The 24,858-nt window shown below is 38.9% G+C and overlaps 1 protein-coding gene across 1 annotated transcript in view; it reads right to left on the bottom strand.

Moving 5' to 3' along the window:
* PHLPP1 (PH domain and leucine rich repeat protein phosphatase 1) overlaps nucleotides 1-24,858 on the bottom strand; it is a 260,131-nt gene that overhangs the window by 135,185 nt on the left and 100,088 nt on the right. Inside the window, exons 2-3 of the mRNA XM_031003733.3 lie at nucleotides 9,319-9,515; nucleotides 660-785 (exon numbers count right to left, since the gene is read on the bottom strand). Coding sequence (XP_030859593.2) covers nucleotides 660-785; nucleotides 9,319-9,515 — 323 coding nt within the window. The remainder of the gene's footprint in view (nucleotides 1-659; nucleotides 786-9,318; nucleotides 9,516-24,858) is intronic.

The following is a 24,858-nucleotide window of genomic DNA, read 5'->3' as shown; positions in this document are numbered from 1 at the left end:
TTTTTTGTATTTTTAGTAGAGATGGGGTTTCACCATTTTGGCCAGGCTGGTCTCAAACTCCTGAACTCAAGTGATCTGCCTGTCTCAGCCTTCCAAAGTGCTGGGATTACAGGAGTGAGCCAGTGTGCCTGGCCAAAAGTACTATATATTATTTCATGGGACATGGTGATCTTATTAAATGAGAGGAATATAAAATGGCCAAAATAAGATAAAAAATTAAATCACTGAAAAGGCAGAATAAAGGTGAAGGGGAGATGGTATAATATTAGACTATTTATATGAAAAAACAGTCAGAGAAAGAAGGGAAATTTGTAACAATTCTCTGGGTATTTTGTGGTTTTATAGTTGTCTTAGCCTGGGTCAGTCCCTCAAATATTCTCAATCTCATGTTTTTTATCTACAACATTAAGATAGTAATGCCTGTTTACACACCAATTTATTTTTAAGTATAAACTGGGCAAGTAAAAAACAATTTTTAAAAAGCCACTTTTCAGGCAAAATTAGTTTTTAAAAAACTAAAAATTGCTAATCACTGGCAGTATCTGGGGAGGAAAAAAAAAGTGTGTGTAACTAACCATATTTTAGACCCAGCTAAAGCAGAAAGGAACTTTGTAGCCAGCTAGAAGCTGAGTCGATTCCTGGATTAAGTGCTTGCTTACCTTGGAGACTTGTCGCAGCCACCTTAAGTATTCTGTGAAAGTATCAAAGCAAATGTAGTAAGTCTGGCTTTGGGGTCCAGAGGAGCTAAATGCTAAACAGTGTTGGTGCTTTTTCACTTCTTCTACCTATAAAAGCAAACAGAGAGAAGCAGAAACAAGTCAGACAGCAGAACCACTGATGTATTTCACTAACTATGCCTCTGATCAAGGAGCCTGCATGGATTTGCATGTTTCCCTATATATGTTACTCATTAATGAGAACTAAGTTCCTGCATATGATCACCCAATTTGAATTACAAAGAAACCAAAAAAAAGGGGAGTTTTATCTTTACTATATTTCCCCACCACAGTGAAATTCTCCTCTTTCTGTTTAAAATTAGTCCAGACTCCCTTTCTTATTCTTCTAACCTCACAATAGGGTGCTGGGGTTCTTACTTCCTCTTAGAATTTTTACTTAAGATTTTACTTAGGAATTTTTACTTAAGAAGTCTTCAAGCATATTAAATAAGTATTGAAAACATTACTGTTAAACTGAAATTAACCTGTAATAAAACCCTACCATGAGAACTTTCAAGTCCTAATGATGCAGTGAAATACAATCAAATCAAATTTCCACTCCTTGTAAGTTCTTCACAAGGGGAAAAATACACACCAAAAGTAACATTATACAAACTTCTATGTTTGGAAACTTAATAACAAACTTCTAAACAACTCACAGGTGCAAGGAGAAATTACAACCAAAATTTTAAAACGCTTAGAACTAAACAATTCTAGAAAAACTACATATCAAAATCTGTATGTTGCAATAAAAGGAGATATACAAAGGGAAATGTATATATATATATATTTTTTTCAATTGAACGCGTGTATCTTTTGATAGTCATATTGGAAAAGAAGGTAGAACATTAATTTGCTCGGCATGCACCTTAAGAACTTGGAAGGAAGTCTGGGCATGGTGGTTCACGCCTGTAATCCCACCACTTTGGGAGGCCAAGGCAGGTGGATCACCTGAGGTCAGGAGTTCGAGACCAGCCTGGTCAACATGGTAAAACCCCTCTCTACTAAAAATACAAAAAAAGCCTTACAGCTAGGAGCGGTGGTGGGTGCCTGTAGTCCCAGCTACTGGGGAGGCTGAGGTGGAAGGATTGCTTAAACCCAGGAGGCAGAGGTTGCAGTGAGCTGAGATCCAGCCTGGGTGACAGAGCAAGACTCTGTCTCCGAAAAAAAAAAAAAAAACTTGGAAGGAAAAAAAAAAATCAAACCTCCAAACTGAATAAATCCAAAATTGAAAGAAGGCTATGATAAAAACTAGCAATTGGTGAAATGAAAACCAAATATGTAAGAGAAAACATTAACAAAGCAAAATACTGATTCTTCAAGAAAACTAGTACAATTGATAAATACTCTGGCAAGAAAAATGGATACATCCTCTGGCAAGAAAAAGAGAGCAGAGACACTTATAAATACTACTAACAATGAAAAGGGAGACACAGCTACAGATTCGCCAGAGATTAAGAAGAGAATATTATGAACAATTTTGTGACAAATTCTTAGAAAAAATATGTTTTTACCAATACTACTAAATAAAGAAAAACCAAGAGCCTAAATAGTCCTATCAGCCAGGTGCAGGCTCACACTTGTAATCCCAGCACTTCGGGAGACCGAGAGGGACAGATCGCTTGAGCCCAGGAGTTGGAGATCAACCTGTGCAACATGGCAAAACCTTATCTCTACAAAAAACAGAAAAACAAAAGTTAGCTGGGTGTGGCGGCGCACACCTTGTAGTCCTATAGCTACTCAGAAGTCTAAAGTGGGGAAATCGCCCAAGCCTGGGGAGGTCAAGGCTATAGTGTGGAGTAACTACACCACTGCACTCCAGCCTGGACAATGGAGTAAAATCCAGTGTTAACCAAACAAAACAAAAATTGAATAGTCCTATAACTTTTTTTTTGAGACGGAATTTCACTCCTTGCCCAGGCTGGAGTGCAGTGGTGCAATCTTAGCTCACTGCAAACTCCGCCTTCCGAGTTCAAGCGATTCTCCTATCTCAACCTCCTGAGTAGATGGGATTACAGCCTTGGCCTCCCAAAGTGCTGGAATTACAGGCATGAGCCACGCCTGGCCCCTATATAACCATTTAAAATATAGAAGGTTTTTTTTTTTTTTAATGTCTCAAAAAAAATCAGGCCCATATAGCTTTACAGGTAACTTTTACCAAAGTTTCAAAAAATAGATCAATCCAAACTCATGCAAACTCATCCAGCAAACAAAAAAATGAAGGAAAACACCCCAACCCATTCTATGAGGATAGTATAACCAAGACCCACACAAGAACAGTAACAGAAAGGAAACTTACAGGTAACCACGGTCATAAAGATTTATCTTGAACAAAATGTTGCATCAAAATCCAGTAATTTTTATTTATTTATTTATTTATTTATTTATTTATTTATTTATTTATTTATTTTTAGATGGAGTCTCGCTCTGTTGCCCAGGCTGCAGTGCAGTGGCACGATCTCAGCTCACTGCAACCTCCGCCTCCCGGGTTCAAGCGATTCTCCTGCCTCAGCCTCCCAAGTAACTGGGATTACAGGCGCCTGCCACTGCGCCACCAATTTTTGTATTTTTAGTAAAGACAGGGTTTCACCATCTTGGCCAGTCTGGTCTTGAACTCCTGACCTCGTGATCAACCTGCCTCAGCCTCTCAAGTGCTGGGATTACAGGCATCAGTCACCGTTCCCAGCCTTTTAATTAATTAATTAATTTATTTATTTTAGAAAACCCAGTAATTTAAAAATATATATGTATCAAGAACAAGGCCGGGCACGGTGGCTCACCCCTATAATCGCAGTACTTTGGAAGGCTGAGGCAGGCGAATCATTTGAGGTCAGGAGTTTGAGACCAGCCTGGCCAACATGGTGAAACCCCACTTCTACTAAAAACACAAAAATTAGTCGGGCGTGGTGGTGCATGTCTGTAATCCCAGGTACTCAGGAGGCTGAGGCAGGAGAATCGCTTGAACCCGGGAGGTGGAGGATGCAGTGAGCTGATATTGTGCCAGTGTGCTCCAGCCTGGGCAACACAGCAAGACTCCGCCTCAAAAAAAAAAAAAAGAACCAGTTGAATTTACCTCAGATAAAGAAAGACAGTTTAACGTAATTAGAACTATAAAACCATTAATCACATTAACGGATTAAAGACATCCATACTATTATCCCCACAGTTGCAGAAAAAGCTGTTAGTAACTTCATTCAGGCTGAAATGAAGGATAAAAATTCTCAGCAAACTCAGAAAATAAAAACTCACTTAAACTGACCAAGGGTATTTATCAAACATCTAAAGCAAACTTCAATGTTAATGATGAGATATCATTCTCAAGATCACTGATAAGGAGCCAGGTGCGGTGGCTCACACCTGTAATCCCAGCACTTTAGGAGGCCGAGGCAGGGGGGTCACCTGAGGTCAGGAGACCAGCCTGGTCAACATGATGAAACCCAGTCTCTACTAAAAATACAAAAATTAGCTGGGTGTGGTGGCATGCGCCTGTAGTCCCAGCTACTCGGGAGGCTGAGGCAGGAGAATGGCTTGAACCTGGGAGACAGAGGTTGCAGTGAACCAAGAATGCACCACTGCACTCCAGCCTGCGTGACAGAGACAGACTCTGTCTCAAAAAAAAAAAAGAAAAAAAAAAAGGATCATTGATAAGTATCTACTGTTTCTATTCAGCACTGTACTAGATCTTCCTGCCCATAACAGTAAGACAAAGAAAAGGAAGAAATCTGTCATCATTTGAATATTATATGATTAGCTATACAGTAAACAAAAAAACCTACAGGCATCATATTAGAATAAACCAGAACATTTAGCAAGATGATGAATCAATACTCAAGATCAATACTCAAAAACCAACTGTGTTTCTATAAACCAAACAGAAAATACGATTTTTTAAAAAATGCTGTGTAAACAAATTGACAGATATCAAGCAAAAGGTTTCTTAGGGATGGAGAGGAGTGGGAGAGGGTGGGAGGAAAGGAAAATAAAAGGGTGGGAGGAAAGGAGAACAAAGGGACACGAGGAAACTTCTGGGAATAATGAACATGGTCACTATCTTGGTTGCCGTGATGGTTTAATGGGGGTATACAGCTATCAAATTGTGTTAACTGGAGTGTACAGTTATAAAACTGAAATGTGCAATTTATTGTTGTCAATTATACGTCAGTAAAGTGTTGGTGAAGATGTGGAGAAACAACACTTGTACACTGATGTGAATGCAAAATGGTACATCGACCCTGAAAAACAACTTGGTATCATCTTGTGAAAGTAGATGTGTGTATGTCCCAGAGCCCAGTAACCGAGCTCCAAAGTGTATACCCAACAGTAGTATTTCTCAAGGAGATCATTATAGGAATTGTGGATTGAATAGTTCTTCATTGTCCCCTATGCAGAACTCTCTAATACTTCGCACGATATTTTAAACTCTCTGCCTCTGCCTTTAAATGCCAAGAGTGTCCCCTGCAGCAAAGATAATGTTATTCACCAATCACTATCTACTCCACATTTCTCAGACCCCTTGCAATTAAGGTGGAGTGATGTGACTAGTTCTGGCCAATGAGCCACAGAGAGAAGTGGCATGTGTCACTTCTGCATCCAAACATACAAGGCCCATGAATGATGCTCCAATTACCTCTTCCCTTGCCAAAACAACAAAGGGAAGTATAAAAGAGCCAAGACTTCAACAGGCTGGGTCCCTGAACAACTGTGTGACAAAAGAAACGCCCACCCCCCAACCCCACTGACCCACAACAGACAATGTGAGAAATAACTGTTATGACAAGTCACTAAGATTGGGGGGAAAAGAGGGGTGTTACCATGGCATTACTTATGCTTATATTAACTGATAATGTTCACTGTTCAATCATCTGACCATCAAAACATTCCTACATATAACCAAATGTCCCTCCAGCATAGTAACTCCACTTGCAAACTACTGTCTTAGAAAAGGTACTTGCACACCAGGAGGCATATCAACATGAGACTATAGCAGCAGCACTGTTTATAACAACAACAAACTGAAAGCAACCCAAATGTCCATCAGCAGGAAAATTACTTAAGGAATTATGAAAACTGTGGAATGTTTACAGTAGACATTATAGAGAAATGAAAACCACATAAGTAACATGTAATCTTATTATGAAACATCGTATTAGGTGAATAAATTCAATTACAGAAGACCACAGCAATTTATCACTTTTATACACATCAAAAACAAGCAAAATATAGATACACGGTAAAACTTATTTCAAAAAAGGAAAAAATGAGGAATATACATTCTAGGACAGTGAATCCTTCTAGGGCTAGGGGAGGCAATGAGTATATGTAAAGAGAACACAGGTAGAAGAAACACTGGTATTGATATCCCCACAGTTCCTAAATTCAGTAGTGGCTGACAATTCTTCAATTTATTATACTTCATAATTTAACAAATATTAATTAAAATATAGTATTATCTGGCCAGGCGTGGTGGCTCACGCCTGTAATCCCAGCACTATGGGAGGCCGAAGCAGGCGGATCACTTGAGATCAGGAGTTCAAGACCAGCCTGGCCAACACGGTGAAACCCTGTCTCTACTAAAAGTACAAAAATTGGCCGGGCATGGTGGTGTGCACCTGCAGTCCCAGCTACTCAGGAGGCTGAGGCAGGAGAATCGCTTGAACCGGGGAGGCAGAGAGTGCAGTGACCCAAGATCGCACCACTGCACTCCAGCCTGGATGACAAAGCAAGACTGTCTTTTAAAAAAAAATAATAATAATACATTATTTAAAAATCTATGTTAAATTCTATAGGACAAGTTAAATACAACATTAAAACTGTATAATATAAATGTATCTATTAAATACTCTTTCAATAACTAAATTTTGAGAGTTTTATTTAACAGCAAAGCCATATATGTAAAGTAATGACCATGCTCATGTGGTATGAAACCACAGCAATTCTAACTAGGTTATGACCAATCTATCTCACACCTTATTTCTAAATCTATAGCTCTTCTATATCTAAATTAAAAAGAAAAAATAAAACTCCTTTCATTTATACTCTGTTTTTTCTTTAACAACAGAACAGGATAAAAAAAAAAACAACAACAGACAAAAATTAATGAAAGCTCAAATTGCAAGAAATCAATTATTTTTCCCTAACTCAGTCAACGGATATAAAAGACTCAATTTTTCAATGTAGTCAATTATTTTTTAAAGGCATAGTATAAAACAGGTTTTACAAGTTTTGCTTGTGAAAAGAGGAAGCTATTAACTTTCAATTCACTCAGTGGTAGAAGACCATCCAGTAACAGACCTGGGAAACAGGACAAGACTCTAGTACTGAATGAAAATGCTAATTATAACCGGATCTGCTGACCTTATCTGAACATTCCATGTGCTTTCCTGCCTCTGCCTCTATGAGCATAATAATCTTTCTGACCATCTCCTTCACATGTCAAAAGACTTTTCATCCTTCAAATTCCATCATAATTGCTACCTCTTTCATTACAAAATTCCCTCTTACCCGACAAAATGTAATCTCTCCTTCCATTAATCCCCCACAGTACCTTCCTGCATCTTTCTTACAACAGATATCATTGTGCCTACTTCATCTTCTGATACAAAATTATAAGCTCTTCAAAGGCAGGCAGGGTTATTTAGCTATGTTGGTATTTCTGGGGTGCCAAGCACAGTGCCTTCCCCAAAGAGGATACTGAATAAATAGTTATATTAGATTTGCCTACGCAAACACCCAGCATCACAAAGAGAGAGACTGTTGACCTAACAAAGCATCAAACATTAAATATGCATTTTTAATAATCTATAGTGGTAATACAGATGAGTATTTTTTCAGTAATCCATCCATCCACAGGGCAAAATCTTAGTATATCAGTCACTAACTCTTCAATGCTCCGACAAAAGTTAAGCAGCATTGGTTTCAAAATGAACGACTAAAATCGATCTAAATGCATCTTGCACAGCCTGACCAAAACCTATTTTTGAAAATGATCAAGTATTAGCCTTCTTGAAACTAGAATAGAGGGGAAAAAACTAACATAGGCTATTTATTCATAAGGAAAGACTACAAGAATGTGCTTGCTACATAGCAGTGAACAACAAAACCATTTATTACCATACACATGGGGTCTTACTTCCTTCACTTACAACCCTTGAAACAGATCAGACATTTAGACAACCAATTAACAAATGGTTTACTTAGGCCAGGCACAGTGGCTCACGCCTGTAATCTCAGCACTCTGGGAGGCCAAAGTGGGTGAATCACGAGGTCAGGAGATCAAGACCATCCTGGCTAACATGGTGAAACCCTGTCTCTACTAAAAATACAAAAAATTAGCTGGATATGGTGTCATGCGCCTGTAGTCCCAGCTACTTGGGAGGCTGAGGCAGGAGAATCACTTGAACCCGGGAGGCAGAGGTTGCAGTGAGCTGGGATCGCGCCACCACACTCCAGCCTGGGAAACAGAGCAAGACTCCATCTCAAAAAAAAAAAAAGAAAAAGAAAAAATATTTGCTTAATGTGCCCCCAATGACCCATTTTCTCATCCAAATCCTAATTTCCATTTATTAACATATCACTTAAAAATCAAGAAATACTGACCTGTAACTATGGTGATGCTACCCTTACCAATGCTTGGGACTTTATAAATAACTCTGACAAAGAAAATAATGTAACATTTCCCCAAGTAATCTGGTTCTATTTTATAAATAATAGCAATAAAATAGTTAACATACCCAAAGCAAAGAAATCAGTAATGTCAAAAATGTATCAGTTGTATCACATTTTCTCCGAAATGAGAAACATTTAAGATTCAAAATTTATAACTAGGCACTTAATAAACTAAAAATGCTAACCCCACTGATCACTAAACACAGATAGGGGAAAATGTGGTCAAAGACTTAAGCACTATAGACTCAAACCCTCGGCATGTGTCAATGTTTCTAAATTCACGAAATTAAGGATGAGTGTACTCTACTAGAAAATGTATCCTTAAGATATCAACTCATAAGTAACGAATTTATCATCTAAACTCTGACATATGACAATAAAATTCTACCTATTTTCTGTCCAGTAGGTAAAATGCACATAACTAATGAAGCAATGATCATCAAGGCCTCACATGAGCCAATGGCACTGTTTTTTCCCCACAGCTCCACCAACTGACAACACCCACAACAGGAACTGAATAAGACCTCAGATGAGTAAAAAAATCATCTACCCCATATCACAGAAATGGCTCAAAGTAAGGTCCTTACTGATGCTGGGAAACCTGTTAGTATTTTGCTTGTTTTAAACTTACTTTTCGGCCTGGCATGGTGGCTCACACCTGTAATCCCAGCACTTTGGGAGGCCGAGGTGGGCAGATCACTTGAGGTCAGGAGTTCAAGACCAGCCTGGCCAACATGGTGAAACCCCATCTCTACTAAAAATACAAAAATTAGCCAGGTGTGGTGGTGCACGCCTGTAATCCTGGCTGAGGCAGGAGAATCGCTTGAACTCAGGAGGCAGAGGTTGCAGTGAGTTGAGACCACGCCACTACACTTGAGCCTGTGTGACAGAGTGAGACTCTGACTCAATAAACAAACAAACAAACAAACAAACTTACTTTTCCACCAATTAGTGGCAGAACATGCATCTTTCCGGTCAAGCTGTCTTTCACAGATGATACTATCAGGCAGGTCCCACATAGGATGACTTGGCGTCTTGTCCATCGGTTCACTGGCAACTGCATCTTGCCTTTACGGACATTATACATTCCTGAGAGCTGAATCCGTTCAGAGCTACCCGTGCTGTGAGGTTTTCCTGAAATAAACAGAAGCAAACATGTTATTCTTTTAAAATGGACCCTTTTCCTACTCATCTACATAGCAGATATATGAATTGGACAACAAGGGAATAATTCAAGGGAAAATTATAAATTCAATCTAATTTATAATTGAGATGACAACTGTCATAATGGAATTATGGTAAGAACTACATCTCCACATGTACACGTAACAATAAGCGAAGAGCCTTTTCCATAAAATCATAGGAAAACACCATTTTAACTCTTTGTTTTAACTGGAGGTTTCTTTTCTTTTTTTTTTGAGATGGAGTTTCCCTCTGTCACCCAGGCTGGAGTGCAGTGGCGCAATCTTGACTAATTGCAACCTCCGCCTCCCTGGTTCAAGCAATTCTCCTGCCTCAGTCTCCCATGTAGCTGGGACTACAGGTGCCGGCCACCACACGACTAAATTTTTTGTATTTTTAGTAGAGATGGGGTTTACACCATGTTGGTCAGGCTGGTCTCAAACTCCCTACCTCAGGTGATCTGCCCGCCTCAGCCTCCCAAAGTGCTGGGATTACAGGCGTGAGCCACCACGCCCGGGTTGGAGTTTTATCTTTCAACTTGTGCCTATCTTTCACAAGTTAATTTTACATTTGAAACGACTTCATGATGTTTATGAATGCTTAGATTTAAATACACTAAGAAGAAAGTATTATAGCCTGAGATAGGAAAATAACATCCAACATCTTACATTTAATAAAACTAATCAGTTTAATAAAATTAACTGCAGATTTTTTCTCCTACAGATATTCAATGTATATTTACTGTAAAGGAAACATTAGAAAAGAAATCTTTTTCTTAAAAAAACACTATTATTTCCTATTAGAAATACTATCCCAGCAACCCATGAAGAATGGGTCCTACAATGCTTATGACTCATGGTAAGGAGCACAGAGACAGAGAAATAAGTAATGAGGCTGAAAGGCAGAAAGAGATCTGAGAAAGGTCTGACGAGTCTTTACTTCCCAAATGGAAACGAATTTGGCAGAATTAGTTAGGCAAGTCTTATCAACTTAATGGGAGAACTACTGTGATTGACATGAACATAGTGACAGTCATATAAGCAACCAGAAAAGTATTTCCCCATTTCTAGATACTGAACAGATAATTTCAGAGTACCAAAGCCTCTGCCCAGAGATAAGTTAATAAGAGATATATGTACTATAGTAGGACCCCAGTCAGGAATAACATATTTATTTAGAAGTTGGACTAGTTGCCAAGGGCTAGCAAAAGAAATAGGTTCAAGATAAATTATATTCTTATTAATATTAAAAATCAACATAAATACCAAGTGGTTTTGATACATGTCTAAAACCTATTAGACAGGGAACAGGAAGAACAACAGCTCTAAAAATAAATAACAAGAAACTCCAAAGAGTATCTGAACCTTCCCAATACATACTTTGGGCACAGATGTTAGGAAATAAGCCACAGGTTCGAATTTCACTTCTTCTTTCTCCCATATCAAAATGTTTTATAAAATAAATACTTCACACTACAAAATTTTGCTGAGGCTGGGCCAGGATGAAGTATAACAGTGATTCAGCTACTTGAACCAGGTGCCCAGCAAACAGCTACACTGTTAGAGCTCTCACTGGAAAGGTACCATATTGTTTGTCTACCACATGTTAGTTTTCCCACAAATGAGTAGGAAGCCCAGAAGATTATTTAAAACATGTGAGATGTGACAGGCCAAGGGCTGCCAATGATGGATCAGACACAGTGATTCACATGTCCCATTCTGCACAAGTTCATTTATACCTAGAGAGGAAGATGCTGGGGTTTCCAGTCTAAGAGCTCCTTACTATATGACAGACTCTCTTCCTGTGGGGAAGAAGTAAGAGAGAAGAAAAGACAAAGAATAATAAAAATGAAAAGCAAGTGAAGGACTAAAAACAATGGACAATAGGCAACTGGGTTTCCAAACTCCAATTTCCTTGACATAATAAACTAATGCTAAAAAGGGATCTGATCTACACACACACACACACACACACACACACACACACACACAAATGCAAAGAAGTAGGCATTTTATTCAGTCCATCAGAGAGTGGCTTCAAGAATACTTGTTAACCTGTCACATTTATGCAGTTCTATGAAGAACCAGAGACTGGAAGAAAAGGGAACAGGGGTACATAAGGGCTGGCCCTTCAATTCTCCAACTCCATATACACCCTACAGAAAGCCCCAGAGCAAATCACCAGACAGACTGGACAAAGGCCAGAAGGGATCTTTAACAGAAGAGTATGGATACATCAGTAGATACTGGCTCTTTATTCCCTAGTCAGAAAAATTCCCAAGAGTTCTGAATTGTCCTGGAGCCCAACAGTCAGATCAGCCTGTCCTTGGAAAACCCTAAAGATCCCAGTATGAATTAAATCCCTCTGGTCTTGCTCTGAATGAATTTCAATGTCCCTATTGTCTGTCCTCTCCCTGGGTGTCCCAGATCAGACACATCCTTAGGACATGGCTGTGTACTAAGTGGGCCCTGGGGAATATGGAGATGAATGAGGTAATATATACCTAGACAATCACCCAGGTGCACCCTCCTTTTTATCAGACTTCCTTGTTCTACGACATAAGGAATATTTTTGCTCTTCCTGCCAATTCTCAAAATTCTCAACTCAGAGGAATTCCAGTTGCCCTATTCTCTAATAAACACTGACAATACCAAAGTAACTCATGTCTGCTAGCTTAAAGCTGGGTCAGTTGTAACTTTTACTTTAGAAATGTTACTCTAATTCCCTACAGGCTTAAGGCATTTTTACATGATCCAGGAGGAAAAATAGACGCAAAAGCAAACATTTCAAGCTGAGACAGAAACATAACAACAGAGAGTGATTTGAAAACATATTCATATACTTTCTCTTTTACTTACGCACTTGGCACATAGTAGGTAAGGTGATCTATACCAGTCTATTTAAAAACCAGGCATGGGCCCACTTGTAGAAAATTACAGCACAATGCTAAAGAATCAAACTAGACCCTCTGGATTATTTTATTTTATTCATTTTTTTTTTTTTGAGACAGGGTCTCACTCTGTCACCCAGGCTGGAGTGCAGTGGCATGATCTCGGCTCACTGATACCTCCGCCTCCCAGGTTCAATTGATTCTTCTGCCTCAGCCTCCCAAGTACCTCGGATTACAGACGTGTGCCACCATGCCCGGCTAATTTTTGTATTTTTAATAGAGACAGGTTTCCCCATATTGGCCGGGCTGGTCTCAAACTCCTGACCTCGTGATCCACCCACCTTGGCCTCCCAAAGTGCTGGGATTACAGACATGAACCACCGCGCCCGGATGGCCTCTGGATCTTGATTACATACTCAAGGCTCCTCTCCCACACCAAAATGACAGTTCTTATTTCACATAGTAAAATTGTTTTTTTAAAGAGGGGGCAAAAAAGAGCATGAAATGTCTGTTATAAGCCACTATGCTAGATGCTAGAGGTATCAAGAAAATGTTCTCTGCGCCAAATTGCTTAAAGCAAAATCTATAAAAATGTAGTCCAAAAACCATATAAAGCAAAACCTCTAAAAATGTAGTCCAAGGACCACGTATATTAGTATCACTTAGATTTCTGTCTACTACCGCAGCCCTAGATTTGAAACATTGGTAGCCAAGGCCTGAGACCTGCACTTCAGCAACCACAAATAGATGCTTATATTTTGTGACCATAAATCTAAAATAATAAAATAAGTCATTCCCCAAGGTCAGCTTATTTTCTAACAAATGTATTCTTCACATTCATGAATTCAGGATTTTAATTGTCATCTCCGTAAGTAAGCTAGTTCAATCTTTTCATGTCATATAAAGCTACCTTAAAAATATGATGAAAGCAATGGACCTCCAGAAAAAAAAAAAACAAATAAATAAATATGCACAGACATCAGATTTGGCAGATAACTGTAGTAGATTTATTTGACCATACCCATGAGAATAAAGGATGGTGAAATCACTCAATAACAAGAGCCAATTCCCATTTCTTTAAATCACATTCCAAACATGAAGAAGTGGTGGTTTAAAATTAATTTCTCCTATAGCCGAATTTACTCTTACAAAATTATTTCTACTTTAATTGGCTTGTCACTTTGCCTTTTATCTTTTTTATCTCTTCTTTCACATAGTTTACCTATCTCAGGAGGCCTAGCCTACCTAGCAAACTATTTAGACAGATAATATTTATCTTGATAGACATTTTTTCCAATAAAAAAAGCTGAGTATTATAGTGATAGGTCTACTGTAATTGCTATAATTAAAAATGTATCTGGGCCAGGTGCAGTGGCTTATGCCTGTAATCTCAGCACTTTAAAAGGCCAAGGTGGGAAGTCTGCTTGAGCTCAGGAGTTCAAGACCAGCCTGAGCAACATAGTGAAACCCCATCTCCATAAAAAAATTAGCTGGGAGTGGTGGCAGGCACCTGTAGTCCCAGCTAATCAGGAAGTTGAGGTAAGAAGTCTGCTTGAGCCCAGGAAGTCAAGGCTGCAGTGCACTATGATTGTGCCACTGCACTCCACAGCCTGGGAGATGGAATAAGACCTTGTCTTTAAAATATATATATTATACAAATATATATTATATATATAATAAATATAATATATAATAAAATATAAAAAATATATAATATTTATATAATATATAATTTGGTTGATATATTTATATATATACATACATTGGTTTTTAAAGTATTTACAATTTTACATCAGAAAGCCAAAACTAACATCTTAACCAAAAAGTAAAACATTATTTGAGAAAGTACATATTGGGCTGGACACAGTGGCTCATGCCTGTAATCCTGGCACTTTGGGAGGCTGAAGTGGGTGGACTACTTGAGGTCAGGAGCTCGAGACCAGCCTGGCCAAGATGGCGAAACCCCGTCTCTACTAAAAATACAAAAATTATCCAGGCGTGGTGGCAGGCACCCGTAGTCCTAGCTACTCGGGAGACTGAGGGAGGACAATCACTTGAACCCGGGAGACTGAGGGAGGACAATCACTTGAACCCGGGAGGCAGAGGTTGCACTGAGCTGAGATTGTGCCACTGCACTCCAGCCTAGGTGACAGAGCAAGAGTCTGTCTCAAAAAAAAAAAAAAAGAAAGTATATATATTGGCTCATTTGACCACTGTTAAAAAAAATTGGGGGTGGGGGTGGTCCATTATAAGTAAAACTTTAAGAAAACTGAAGCAACATACTTTGTGTGCCTTTGTTGGGGTTGTTTTACATCCTGAATGGTTTAAACATTTATTTTCACAGTAAGACCTTGTCATTTTTTTCAGAGCCAAAAAGTCATTGTTTTGTGAAGTATTTTTCTAGTGCCATGAATTGTTTTTGCAAAATGCTTTCTATGATAGAAACGTCCACCTTTTAAAAATCTTCCACTTTTTTTAGATTAATGTATAAAAGACATACAGTAAACTACATAAAGTATAAAATAAGATATGATGTATCTACACACATGAAACCATCACCAGAAAATAAGTATATTGATCATGCCGTTTCCTCATGTCCCATTGTGATTTCTCCCTCCCCCTATATCCCTCCAGAGTTCCTCCCGCGCTCAGGCAACTGCTGATCTGGTTTCTGTCACTTCCATCCATGTTGTTGCAAGAGTTCATTATTTTTTGTTGCTGAGTAGTATTACATTGTATGAATATACCACAGTTTAACCATTGATCTGCTAATGGACATTTGAATTGTTTACAGTCTTTTTTTTTTTCTATTTTGATGGAGAACACTGGTGTACAAGTCTTGGTATAGACAAATGCTTTGATTCCTCTCGGGTAAATACCTAGGATTGGAATGGCTGGTTTGTACCATTTTACATCCCCAGCACCAGTGCAGAGAGTTCCCGATGCTCCACATCCCTGTCAACATTTTTTTTTTTTTTTTTTTTTTTTTTTGAGACGGAGTTTCGCTCTTGTTGCCCAGCTGGAGTGCAATGCCATGATCTCGGCTCACTGCAACCTCCACCTCCCAGGTTCAAGCAATTCTCCTGCCTCAGCCTCCCAGGTAGTTGGGATTACAGGCAACCGCCACCACGCCTGGCTAATTTTTGTATTTTTAGTAGAGATGGGGTTTCACCATGTTGGCCAGGCTGGTCTCTAACTGCCCACCTCAGATGGTCCACCCACCTCGGCCTCCCAAAGTGCTGGAATTACAGGCATAAGCCACCACGCCTGGCCCCCAGTCAACACTTTTAGCCATTCTAGTGCATATGTAGTAGTATCTCCCTATGGTTTTAAGTTGCATTCCCCTAATGACTAATCATCTTCTCGCAAGTTTGTGATCCGCATATCTTCTTTGCCAAAGTAACTATTCAAATCCTGTGTTCAATTTTAATTGGGTTGAGTCCTTTACATATTCTTAACATAAATCCTCTGCCAGATATCTATATATATCTACATATATATGTAGATATATATATTTATGTAGATATATATATATGTAGATATATATAGACATATATATTTGAGACAGTCTTGCTGTTGCCCAGGCTGGAGTGCAGTGGCACGATCACAGCTCGCTACAGTCTCAACCTTCTAGGGTCAAATGATCCTCTCTCCTCAAGCCTCCTGAATAGCTGGGACTACAGGTGCCCGCCACCATGCCCGGCTAATTTTTTTCTATTTTTTGTAGAGACAGGGTCACTATGTTGCCCAGGCTGGTTTCGAATTCCTGCACTCAAACAATCCTTCCACCTCGGCCCCCACGTGTTGGGATTATAAGCTTGAGTCACTGTGCCCAGACTTCTGTCAAATATATGACTTGCAAATATTTTCTCCCAGTCTGGCTTACTTTTTTATTTTCTTGAGAGTATTTTCAGAAAGCAAAAGTTTCCATTTTAATAAAGCCTAATTATTTGATTAGTCTTTTATAGTTAGTGGTTTTTGTGTTGTACTTAAAAAATCTTTGACAAACTGAAGGCCAGTAAAATTTTCTCCCATGTTTTCTTCTAGAAATTTTATAGTTCTAATTCTTACATTTAAGTCTAGATCAATTTCAAGCAAAAATTTCTATTAACAAAATCAAGAAATAAGGCTGAGATTTGGTCTGGGTCTTCTTTTATGTTTGTTTTTATTTTTGGCAAAAGGCTACATCAATTGTTCTAAGACCACTGGTGAAATTCCTACAATTGCCTTGGTACCTGCAATAAAACTGAGTTGCCAATAGTTATATAGGTCAATTTATTGATTAGTCCTTCCATTACTCTATTTGTCTACCTTCATACTATCTTGAGTAGTGAATCTTTAAAATTATTTGTGAAACCAGTTGGTATAAATCCTGCTCTGTAAAAAGGCACAGTTACAATCTGGATGCCTTTTATTTATTTTGCTTACCTCACTGCTACAACCTTGAACAGAAGTGGTGAAAGCAGACATCCTTTCCTTTTTCCTGATCTTAAGGGGGAGGCATTCAAATTTTTGCCATTTAAAACACTATTAGCGGCCAGGCGCAGTGGCTCACGCCTGTAATCCCAGCACTTTGGAAGTCCGAGGCGGGCGGATCACGAGGTTAGGAGATCGAGACCATCCTGGCTAACACGGTGAAACCCCGTCTCTACTAAAACTATAAAAAAAAAAAAAAAAAAATAGCTGGGCCTGGTGGCGGGTGTCTGCAGTCCCAGCTACTCAGGATGCTGAGGCAGGAGAATGGCATGAACCTGGGAGGCAGAGCTTGCAGTGAGCCAAGATCATGCCACTGCACTCCAGCCTGGACCACAGAGCGAGACTCTGTCTCCAAAAAAAAAAAAAAAAAAACACTATTTTCTACAGATCCTCTATATTGAACTGAGGAAGTTTCCTTTTATTCCTAACTTGCCACGTTATCTTTTTTTTCTAAATCAGAAAGGGATATTGGAGTTCCTCAAATGCTGTTTCTGCCACCAACTAAGATGATTATGATGAATTTAATTGATAATATTTTGCTTTAAGAAACAGGGTCCTGGTCCGTAGCCCACACTGTGCAGTACCACAATCATGGCTCTGTGTAACATCAAACTCCTGGGCTCAGGTGATCTTTCTGCCTCAGCCTCCTGAGTGGCTAGGACTACAGCTACATACCAGCATGCTCGGCTAATTAAAAAAAATTTTTTTTTGTAGAGATGGGCATAGTGGCACACACCTGTAATCCCAGCTACTCAAGAGGCTTGAGTAGGAGGTGGGAGAATTGCTTGAACATGGGAGGCAGAAGTTGCAGTGAGCCCAAACAGCGCCACTGCACTCCAGCCCAGGAGACAGAGCAAGACTCTGTCTCAAAAAAAAAAAGAACATACATTCTTATTATCCTTTTAATATCTATAGAATCTGTAATGATGTCACCTCTTTCATTCCTGATATTGGTAACTTGAGTCTTCTATCTTTTCTTGATCAGTTTGGTTAGAGAACTACCAATTTTATTAAGCTTCTTAAAGGTTTTAAATTCACTGATCTTCTTTTTCTTTTTTTTTTTTCTTTTTTTTTTTTTTGATAAAGGGTCTCACTCTGTCACCCAGGCTGCAGTATACTGATGCGATCTCGGTTCACTGCAACCTCTGCCTCCCAGGCTGAAGTGATTCTCCCAGCCCAGCCTCCCAAGTAGCTGGGACTACAGGCATATGCCATTATGCCCAGCTGACTTTTGTACTTTTTGTAGAGACAGGGTTTCGCCACGTTCCTCAGGCTCACTGATTTTCTGTTACTTTTGTTTCATTTATTTTTTTCATTGTTATTGCTTATTGCTTCTTTTACTAACATATATTTTTTCTTTTTTAAAGACAGAGTTTCACCATGTTGCCCAGGCTGGTCTCAAACTCTTGCACTCAAGTGATCTGCCCACCTCAGCCTCCCAGTGTTGGGATTACAGGTGTGAGCCAATGCACTGGGTCCATCTTTTACTAATTTTGAGGTTCTCTTCTTTCTAAACACTGCTTAACTGCATCCCATAAATTCTGGTATATTGTGTTTTAACTTTTCATCCGTTCACAGTACTTTCTAATTTCCTTTTTATTTCTTCTATCACACATAGCTATTTTGGAAGTATGTAATTTAATTGACACGTATTTGAAGATTTTCCAGCTGTCTTTCTTTTATTGGTCTCTGGTTTAATCCCACTGTGGTCAGAGAATGTTCTTTGTAGGAATTAATTTTTAAAATATTTTGTTCTCGCCTTGCCTTACAGTGCTGAATTAAAAACAAAATAAACTTACTATACTTGTTTTATAGTGTAAAATACAGTCTATCTTGGTTAATGTTTGTATTAGTTTTCATACTGCTATAAAAAAGTGCCTGAGACTGGGTAATTTATTAAGGAAAGGGCTTTGATTGACTAACAGTTCAGCATGGCAGGGGAGGACTAAGGAAACACAATCATGGTAGAAGGGGAAGCAAAGCACCTTCTTCACAAGGTGGCAGGAAGGAGAAGTGCTGAGCGAAGGGGGATGAGCCCCTTATAAAACCATCAGGTCTCATGAGAACTCACTCACCATCATGAGAATGGCATGGGGGAAACTGCCCCCATGATTCAATTACCTCCATCTGGTCTCTCCTTTGACATGTGGGTATTATGGGGATTACAATTCAAGATGAAATTTGGGTGGGGACACAAAGCCTAACCATATCAATGTTCCATATGTACTTGAAAAGAATGTGTATTTTGCTATGGCAGAGTGCATTATTCTATAAACTGAGGTCCAGTTGGCTAAGAGTGCTAGTCAAGTCTTCTATATTTTTAATAATTTTGTCTACACATTTTTTCAAAGATTGAGAGAAAGACATTGAAATGTTTTGCTATAATTGTGGATCTGTCTATTTCTGCTTGCAGTTCTACCAGCTTTTGATTTATTTATACTGAAGTTCTATTTAGGTGCATAAACATTTAGGATTGTTGTATCTTCTTGATGTATGGATTGCTTTATCATTATAAAATGACCTTCTTTATCACTGATTATACTGTTTTCTCTAAAATCTACTTTGTCAATACAAATATAGCCACTCTATTTTTCTTACAATCAGTGTTACCAACATTTATATTTTTTCATCTTTTTACTTTGAACCTATATGGTCTTTATATTTAAAATGGGTTTCTTGGCCAGCCAGGCACAGAGGTTCACACCTGTAGTCCCAGCACTTGGGAGGCCAAGGTGGGTGGATCACCTGAGGTCAGGAGTTCAAAAAAAGCCTGGCGGCCAACATGGTGAAACCCCTTCTCTACTAAAAATACAGAAATTTGCTGGGTGTGGTGGCAGGCGCCTGTAATCCCAGCTACTCGGGAGGCTGAGGCAGGAGAATCGCTTGAACCCAGGAGGCAGAGGTTGCAGTGAGCCCAGATTGCACCATTGCACTCCAGCCTGTGCAACAAGAGTAAAATTCTGTCTCTAAATAAATAATAATAAAATAAAATAGGTTTCTTGTAGGCAGCAGTTACCTCTTTTTAATCTGATAATCTGTCTTTTAACTGAAACATTTACTCCTTTTACATTAATGTGACTGCTGATAATGTAAATATAGATGTGTTTGAATTGAAATTGGCCATATTATTCTTTGTTTCCTACTTATCCCATCTGTTCTTTGTTTTTACTCATTTTATGCCTTGTTTTGTATTAACTGATTCCATTTTATCCCCTTGGTTGGCATATTAACAATTCATTCCCTCCTGCTTTCTTCTTAATGGTTGCTTTATGGTTCATTATATACATTTTGAACACACAATCTACCTTCAAGTAATATTATACCACTTCATGAACACCATAAGTAGTACACTACAACAATATACTTCCATTTCCATTACCAATATAATATTGTATCACTTCATGTACAATTTAAGAACCTTAGAATAATACACTGCCATTTCCCTTCTCCCAGTCTTTGTGCTATTGTTGCCATTTGTTTGTTTCCTTACGTTACTGACAGTGGTATGCATGAGTTGGTTTATACTGGTTCACAAGTTGGTTGTTGAACTTTCAGTAATAAATACTCAAAACTCATTACATCCTAATTATTTTACTACATTTTACTTTGTCTAACACATACATCTATTGTACATTAATGTTGGAAATACTATATAATGGTATATTACTGTGTATCTATTCCCAGCTCTGCATTTAGTGACATCATGTTGGTAGCTTGAAAACCACCACTGTGGCTGTATTTACAGCATGCAAATTGGCAAACGGTACCATCAAGGCAAAGAGGAGGTTGTTAATCATTTTCTGGCAGTCCAGTGGTTATAACCTCCCCCTTGCCCACCCACGATATACTATTGTTATCTTTACTAAAATAGCACATTACCTTGGAAGAGAATTTTTAAAATAAGTCTTTTATATTTATTATTTAAAGTGTTCTTCATTCCTTTATGTAGATCCAGATTTCCTCCTTTGACCTCAATGGCTTGACATTTCTTACGACACAGGTCTGCTGTTGATAGTCTTTCAGCTTTTGTAAATTTGAGAAAGTCTTCCTTTTCCTTTGTTTTTTCAAAAATATTTTCTTTTTGAGATGGAGTCTTGCTGTGTCACCCAGGCTGGAGTGCAGTGGCGCAATCTTGGCTCACTGCAACCTCTGCCTCCCTGGTTCAAGCAATTCTCCCTGCCTCAGCCTCCCAAGTAGCTGGGACTACAGGCATCCGCCACCACAGTAATTTTTATATTTTTTAGTAGAGACGGGGTTTCGCCATGTTGACCAGGTTGGTCTCGATCTCCTGACTTCAGGTGATCCACCTGCCTTGGCTTCCGAAAGTGCTGAGATTACAGGCGTGAGCCACTGCGGCTGGCCCAAAAATATTTTCACTGTGTACAGAATTCTAGGTCAAAGCTTTTTTCTTTCAGAATGATCTCTTCCACTGACTTCTAGTGTTCAATGTTTCTGTCAAGAAGTTTGGCCCGGGCATGGTGGCTCACACCTGTAATACCAGCACTTTGGAAGGCCAAGGCAGGAGGATGACGAGGTCAAGAGATCAAGACCATCCTAGCCAATATGGTGAAACCCTGTCTTGGCTAAACATACAAAAATTAGCTGGGCGTGGTGGTGCACACCTGTAGTCCCAGCTACTCGGGAGGCTGAGGCAGGAGAATCGCTTGAACCTGGGAGGCGGAGGTTGCAGTGAGCTGAGATCTCGCCACTACACTCCAGCCTGGTGACACAATAAGACACCGTCTCAAAAAAAAAAAAAAAAAAAAAGTCTGTTGACATTCTTAAGTCCTAGCATGTTCTGCATTCTGTCAGTGCTTTTTTAAAGATTTTTTTCTTTTTATCACTGGTTTTAAGCAATTTAATTATGCTTTTTAGCATACTTCATGTTTCATGTGCTCAAGGTTTGTGGAACTTAGATTTATGGTCAAATTTGATATTTTTCCAGCCATTATTTTAAATTTTTTTTCTGACCTCATAAGGCCTCTCCAGGGACTCCAATTACAAACACTTGAAGTTATCCCACAGTTCATTATGGGTTTTTTTTTAATTCTGTATGTTTCATCGTTGGTAATCAATTACTGTATCTTCAAGTTCACTAATCCTTTCTTCTGTAGTGTTTGAGCTATTGTTAATCCTATCCAGTGTATTTTTCATCTCTATAAATTCAATTTGTGTATGTATGTGTGTGTATTTACCTACATATACACATATGCATTCACATACGTATGTATTTATCTTCCATGTCTCTCCTTAATATGCAAATGCTTTCTTTTATTTTCGTGAATATATGGAACATAACTAAAATAGCTGCTTAAATGTCCTTGGCAACTAAGTCTATCATTTGTATCATTTCTGTGTTAGTTGAGTTCCACAGAGCCAGGCATAGTGGCTCACACCTACAATTCCAGCACTTTGGGAGGCCAAGGCAGGAGGATTGCTTGCATCCAGGAATTTCAGACCAGCCTGGGAAACACAGTGAGACGTCCATCTCTGCAAAAAAGTACAAAAATTAGCTGGGTATGGTGGCGTGCACCTGTAGTCCCAGCTACTCTGGAGGCTGAGGTCACAGGATCATCTGAGCCCAGGAAGGTGAGGCTGAAGTGAGTCAAAGTCACACCACTGCACTCTAGCCTGGGCAACAGAGCAAGACCCTGTCTCTACTATTAAAATACTTAAATAGTTAAAAGTTCCCAAGACAACCTCATAGATTTGGCTAAATAAAAATGATAAATTTTCAAAGAGGCCTGGAAAATACTTTCACAAAATATGGCAGAAATGATGTCTTATTTAATATAATAATTTTACAAAACAGTAACCTAATGGAAAAAAATAAAGACATATAAACAGGCAAGTTCATATAATAAGTACAAGTAGACAAAAAATATATCCCCCAAATTGCCACTGATAATAGTAAAAACTAAAACAAACTACAACCATTTACCACTTCTCTAATTGGCAAAGATTTTAAAAAACTAATAATACCCACCACTGCATAAAGTTTTAGAAAAATAAACAAACTTCTTTTTTTTTATTATTTATTTTTATTTTTTTGAGACGGAGTTTTGTTGAGTGCAATGGCACGATCTCAGCTCACTGCAACCTCCGCCTCCCAGGTTCAAGTGATTCTCCTGCCTCAGCCTCCTGAGTAGCTGGGATTACAGGCACGTGCCACCATGCCCAGCTAAATTTTTTTGTATTTTTAGTAGAGACGGGGTTTCACAGTGTTACTTGGGCTGGTCTTGAACTCCTGACCTCATGATCCGCCCACCTCGGCCTCCCAAAGTGCTGGGATTACAGGCGTGAGCCACTGCACCCGGCCAGAAACAAACTTGTTATACATTGCTGATATGAGTGTACATTAATACAACCTTTCTGAGGGGCAATTTGAAAATAGATTTCAAGAGCCTTAATTTTTGTACTCTTTTCAACTTCCAGACATTTAATCTAAGAAAAAAACTTAAATTCACAAAAATGTATGTAAAGAATACCCAATGTAATATTATTTATAGTGAAGAAACATTAAAAACCCTCCTCAACATTCAACAAAAGGAAACTGGTTAAAGTAGAATGCATCTATAATGCAATTATAAGAAATCACTTGAAACGATACTATTGATATGTAACTGCCAACCTGAAAAGATGGTTACCATAGAGTATCAACAGAAAAATGTCTGTTTTAGACTACAGGTATGTCATAATTCTGACACTGTAAATAAATACAATATGTATTCATTCAAATATCAGGAAAAGGGTAGCACAAATTTAAAGTTTAAGAACAGAACAAGTTTAAATATATGCCCACAAATTATTTTAAATTCTTTCCTTCAAAAGAGAGCACCTAATTCCACTTTCTTTGTGTCTGTACTGCACTTAGTGACTGGCTTCTAACAAACAAAATGTAGAAGAAGTGACAGCAGCAGCTTGTGAATTCTGAAACTAGGTCACAAAAGCATATAGCTTCCTCCTTCCTCTCTCTCTAGGATCACTCCCTCTGGGGAAGCCAGCTGCCCTGTCGTGAGGATACTCATACAATCCTTTGAAAAGGCCAACAAGGTGAGGAACTGAAACTTCCTGCCAACAGCCAGCAAGGAACTAAGGCCTCTTAACAACAGCCATGTGAGCAGGCCATATTAGAAACATCCTCAAGGCCGGGCGCGGTGGCTCACACCTGTAATCCCAGCACTTTTGGGAGGCTGAGGCAGGCGATCACTAGGTCAGGAGATCGAGACCATCCTGGCTAACACAGTGAAACCCCGGCTCTACTAAAAATACAAAAAATTAGCCGGGCGTGGTGGCGGGCGCCTGTAGTCCCAGCTACTCAGCAGGCTGAGGCAGGAGAATGGCGTGAACCTGGGAGGCAGAGCTTGCAGTGAGCCGAGATCGCGCCACTGCACTCCAGCCTGGGCAACAGAACAAGACTCTGTCAAAAAAAAAAAAAAAAGAGGAAAAAAAAAAAGAAACATCCTCCAGCCACGGTCAAATCCAGAGAACTCCAGCCCCTAGGGCCAGACTGCAAACTTCAAGATGGACCCTGATCCAGAACTACACAGCTAAGCCACTCCTGAAACTCCTGCATTCCTGACTCAGAGATAAATGTCTGGTGTTTAAACCACTAAGCTAAGCCATTCCTGAATTCCTAACTCAGAAATAAATGTTTGGTGTTTTAAACTACTAAGTTTTGGGGCAAAACCACACAACTTTACTGTGTTGGTTTCACATAATTCTATTTACTGAACACAGTAAAACTTTAATAACCTACACTTCCCTAAAAGAGCCTACAAAATTTATAGGACTTTGTATAAATCTACTATAACTAGAAATGGTCAAAAACAAGAATAAGAACAACACATTAAGCAATCACAAGAATTTCCAAAATGTAAGAGAGTGAAAGTACTCATGATAAATAATGCACCAAAATCTAAGAAAAGT

The sequence above is a fragment of the Gorilla gorilla genome, chromosome 17 (assembly GCF_029281585.2).
Source record: "Gorilla gorilla gorilla isolate KB3781 chromosome 17, NHGRI_mGorGor1-v2.1_pri, whole genome shotgun sequence".
Taxonomy (NCBI): domain Eukaryota; kingdom Metazoa; phylum Chordata; class Mammalia; order Primates; family Hominidae; genus Gorilla; species Gorilla gorilla.
This window is presented reverse-complemented; position numbering and strand designations above follow the sequence as displayed.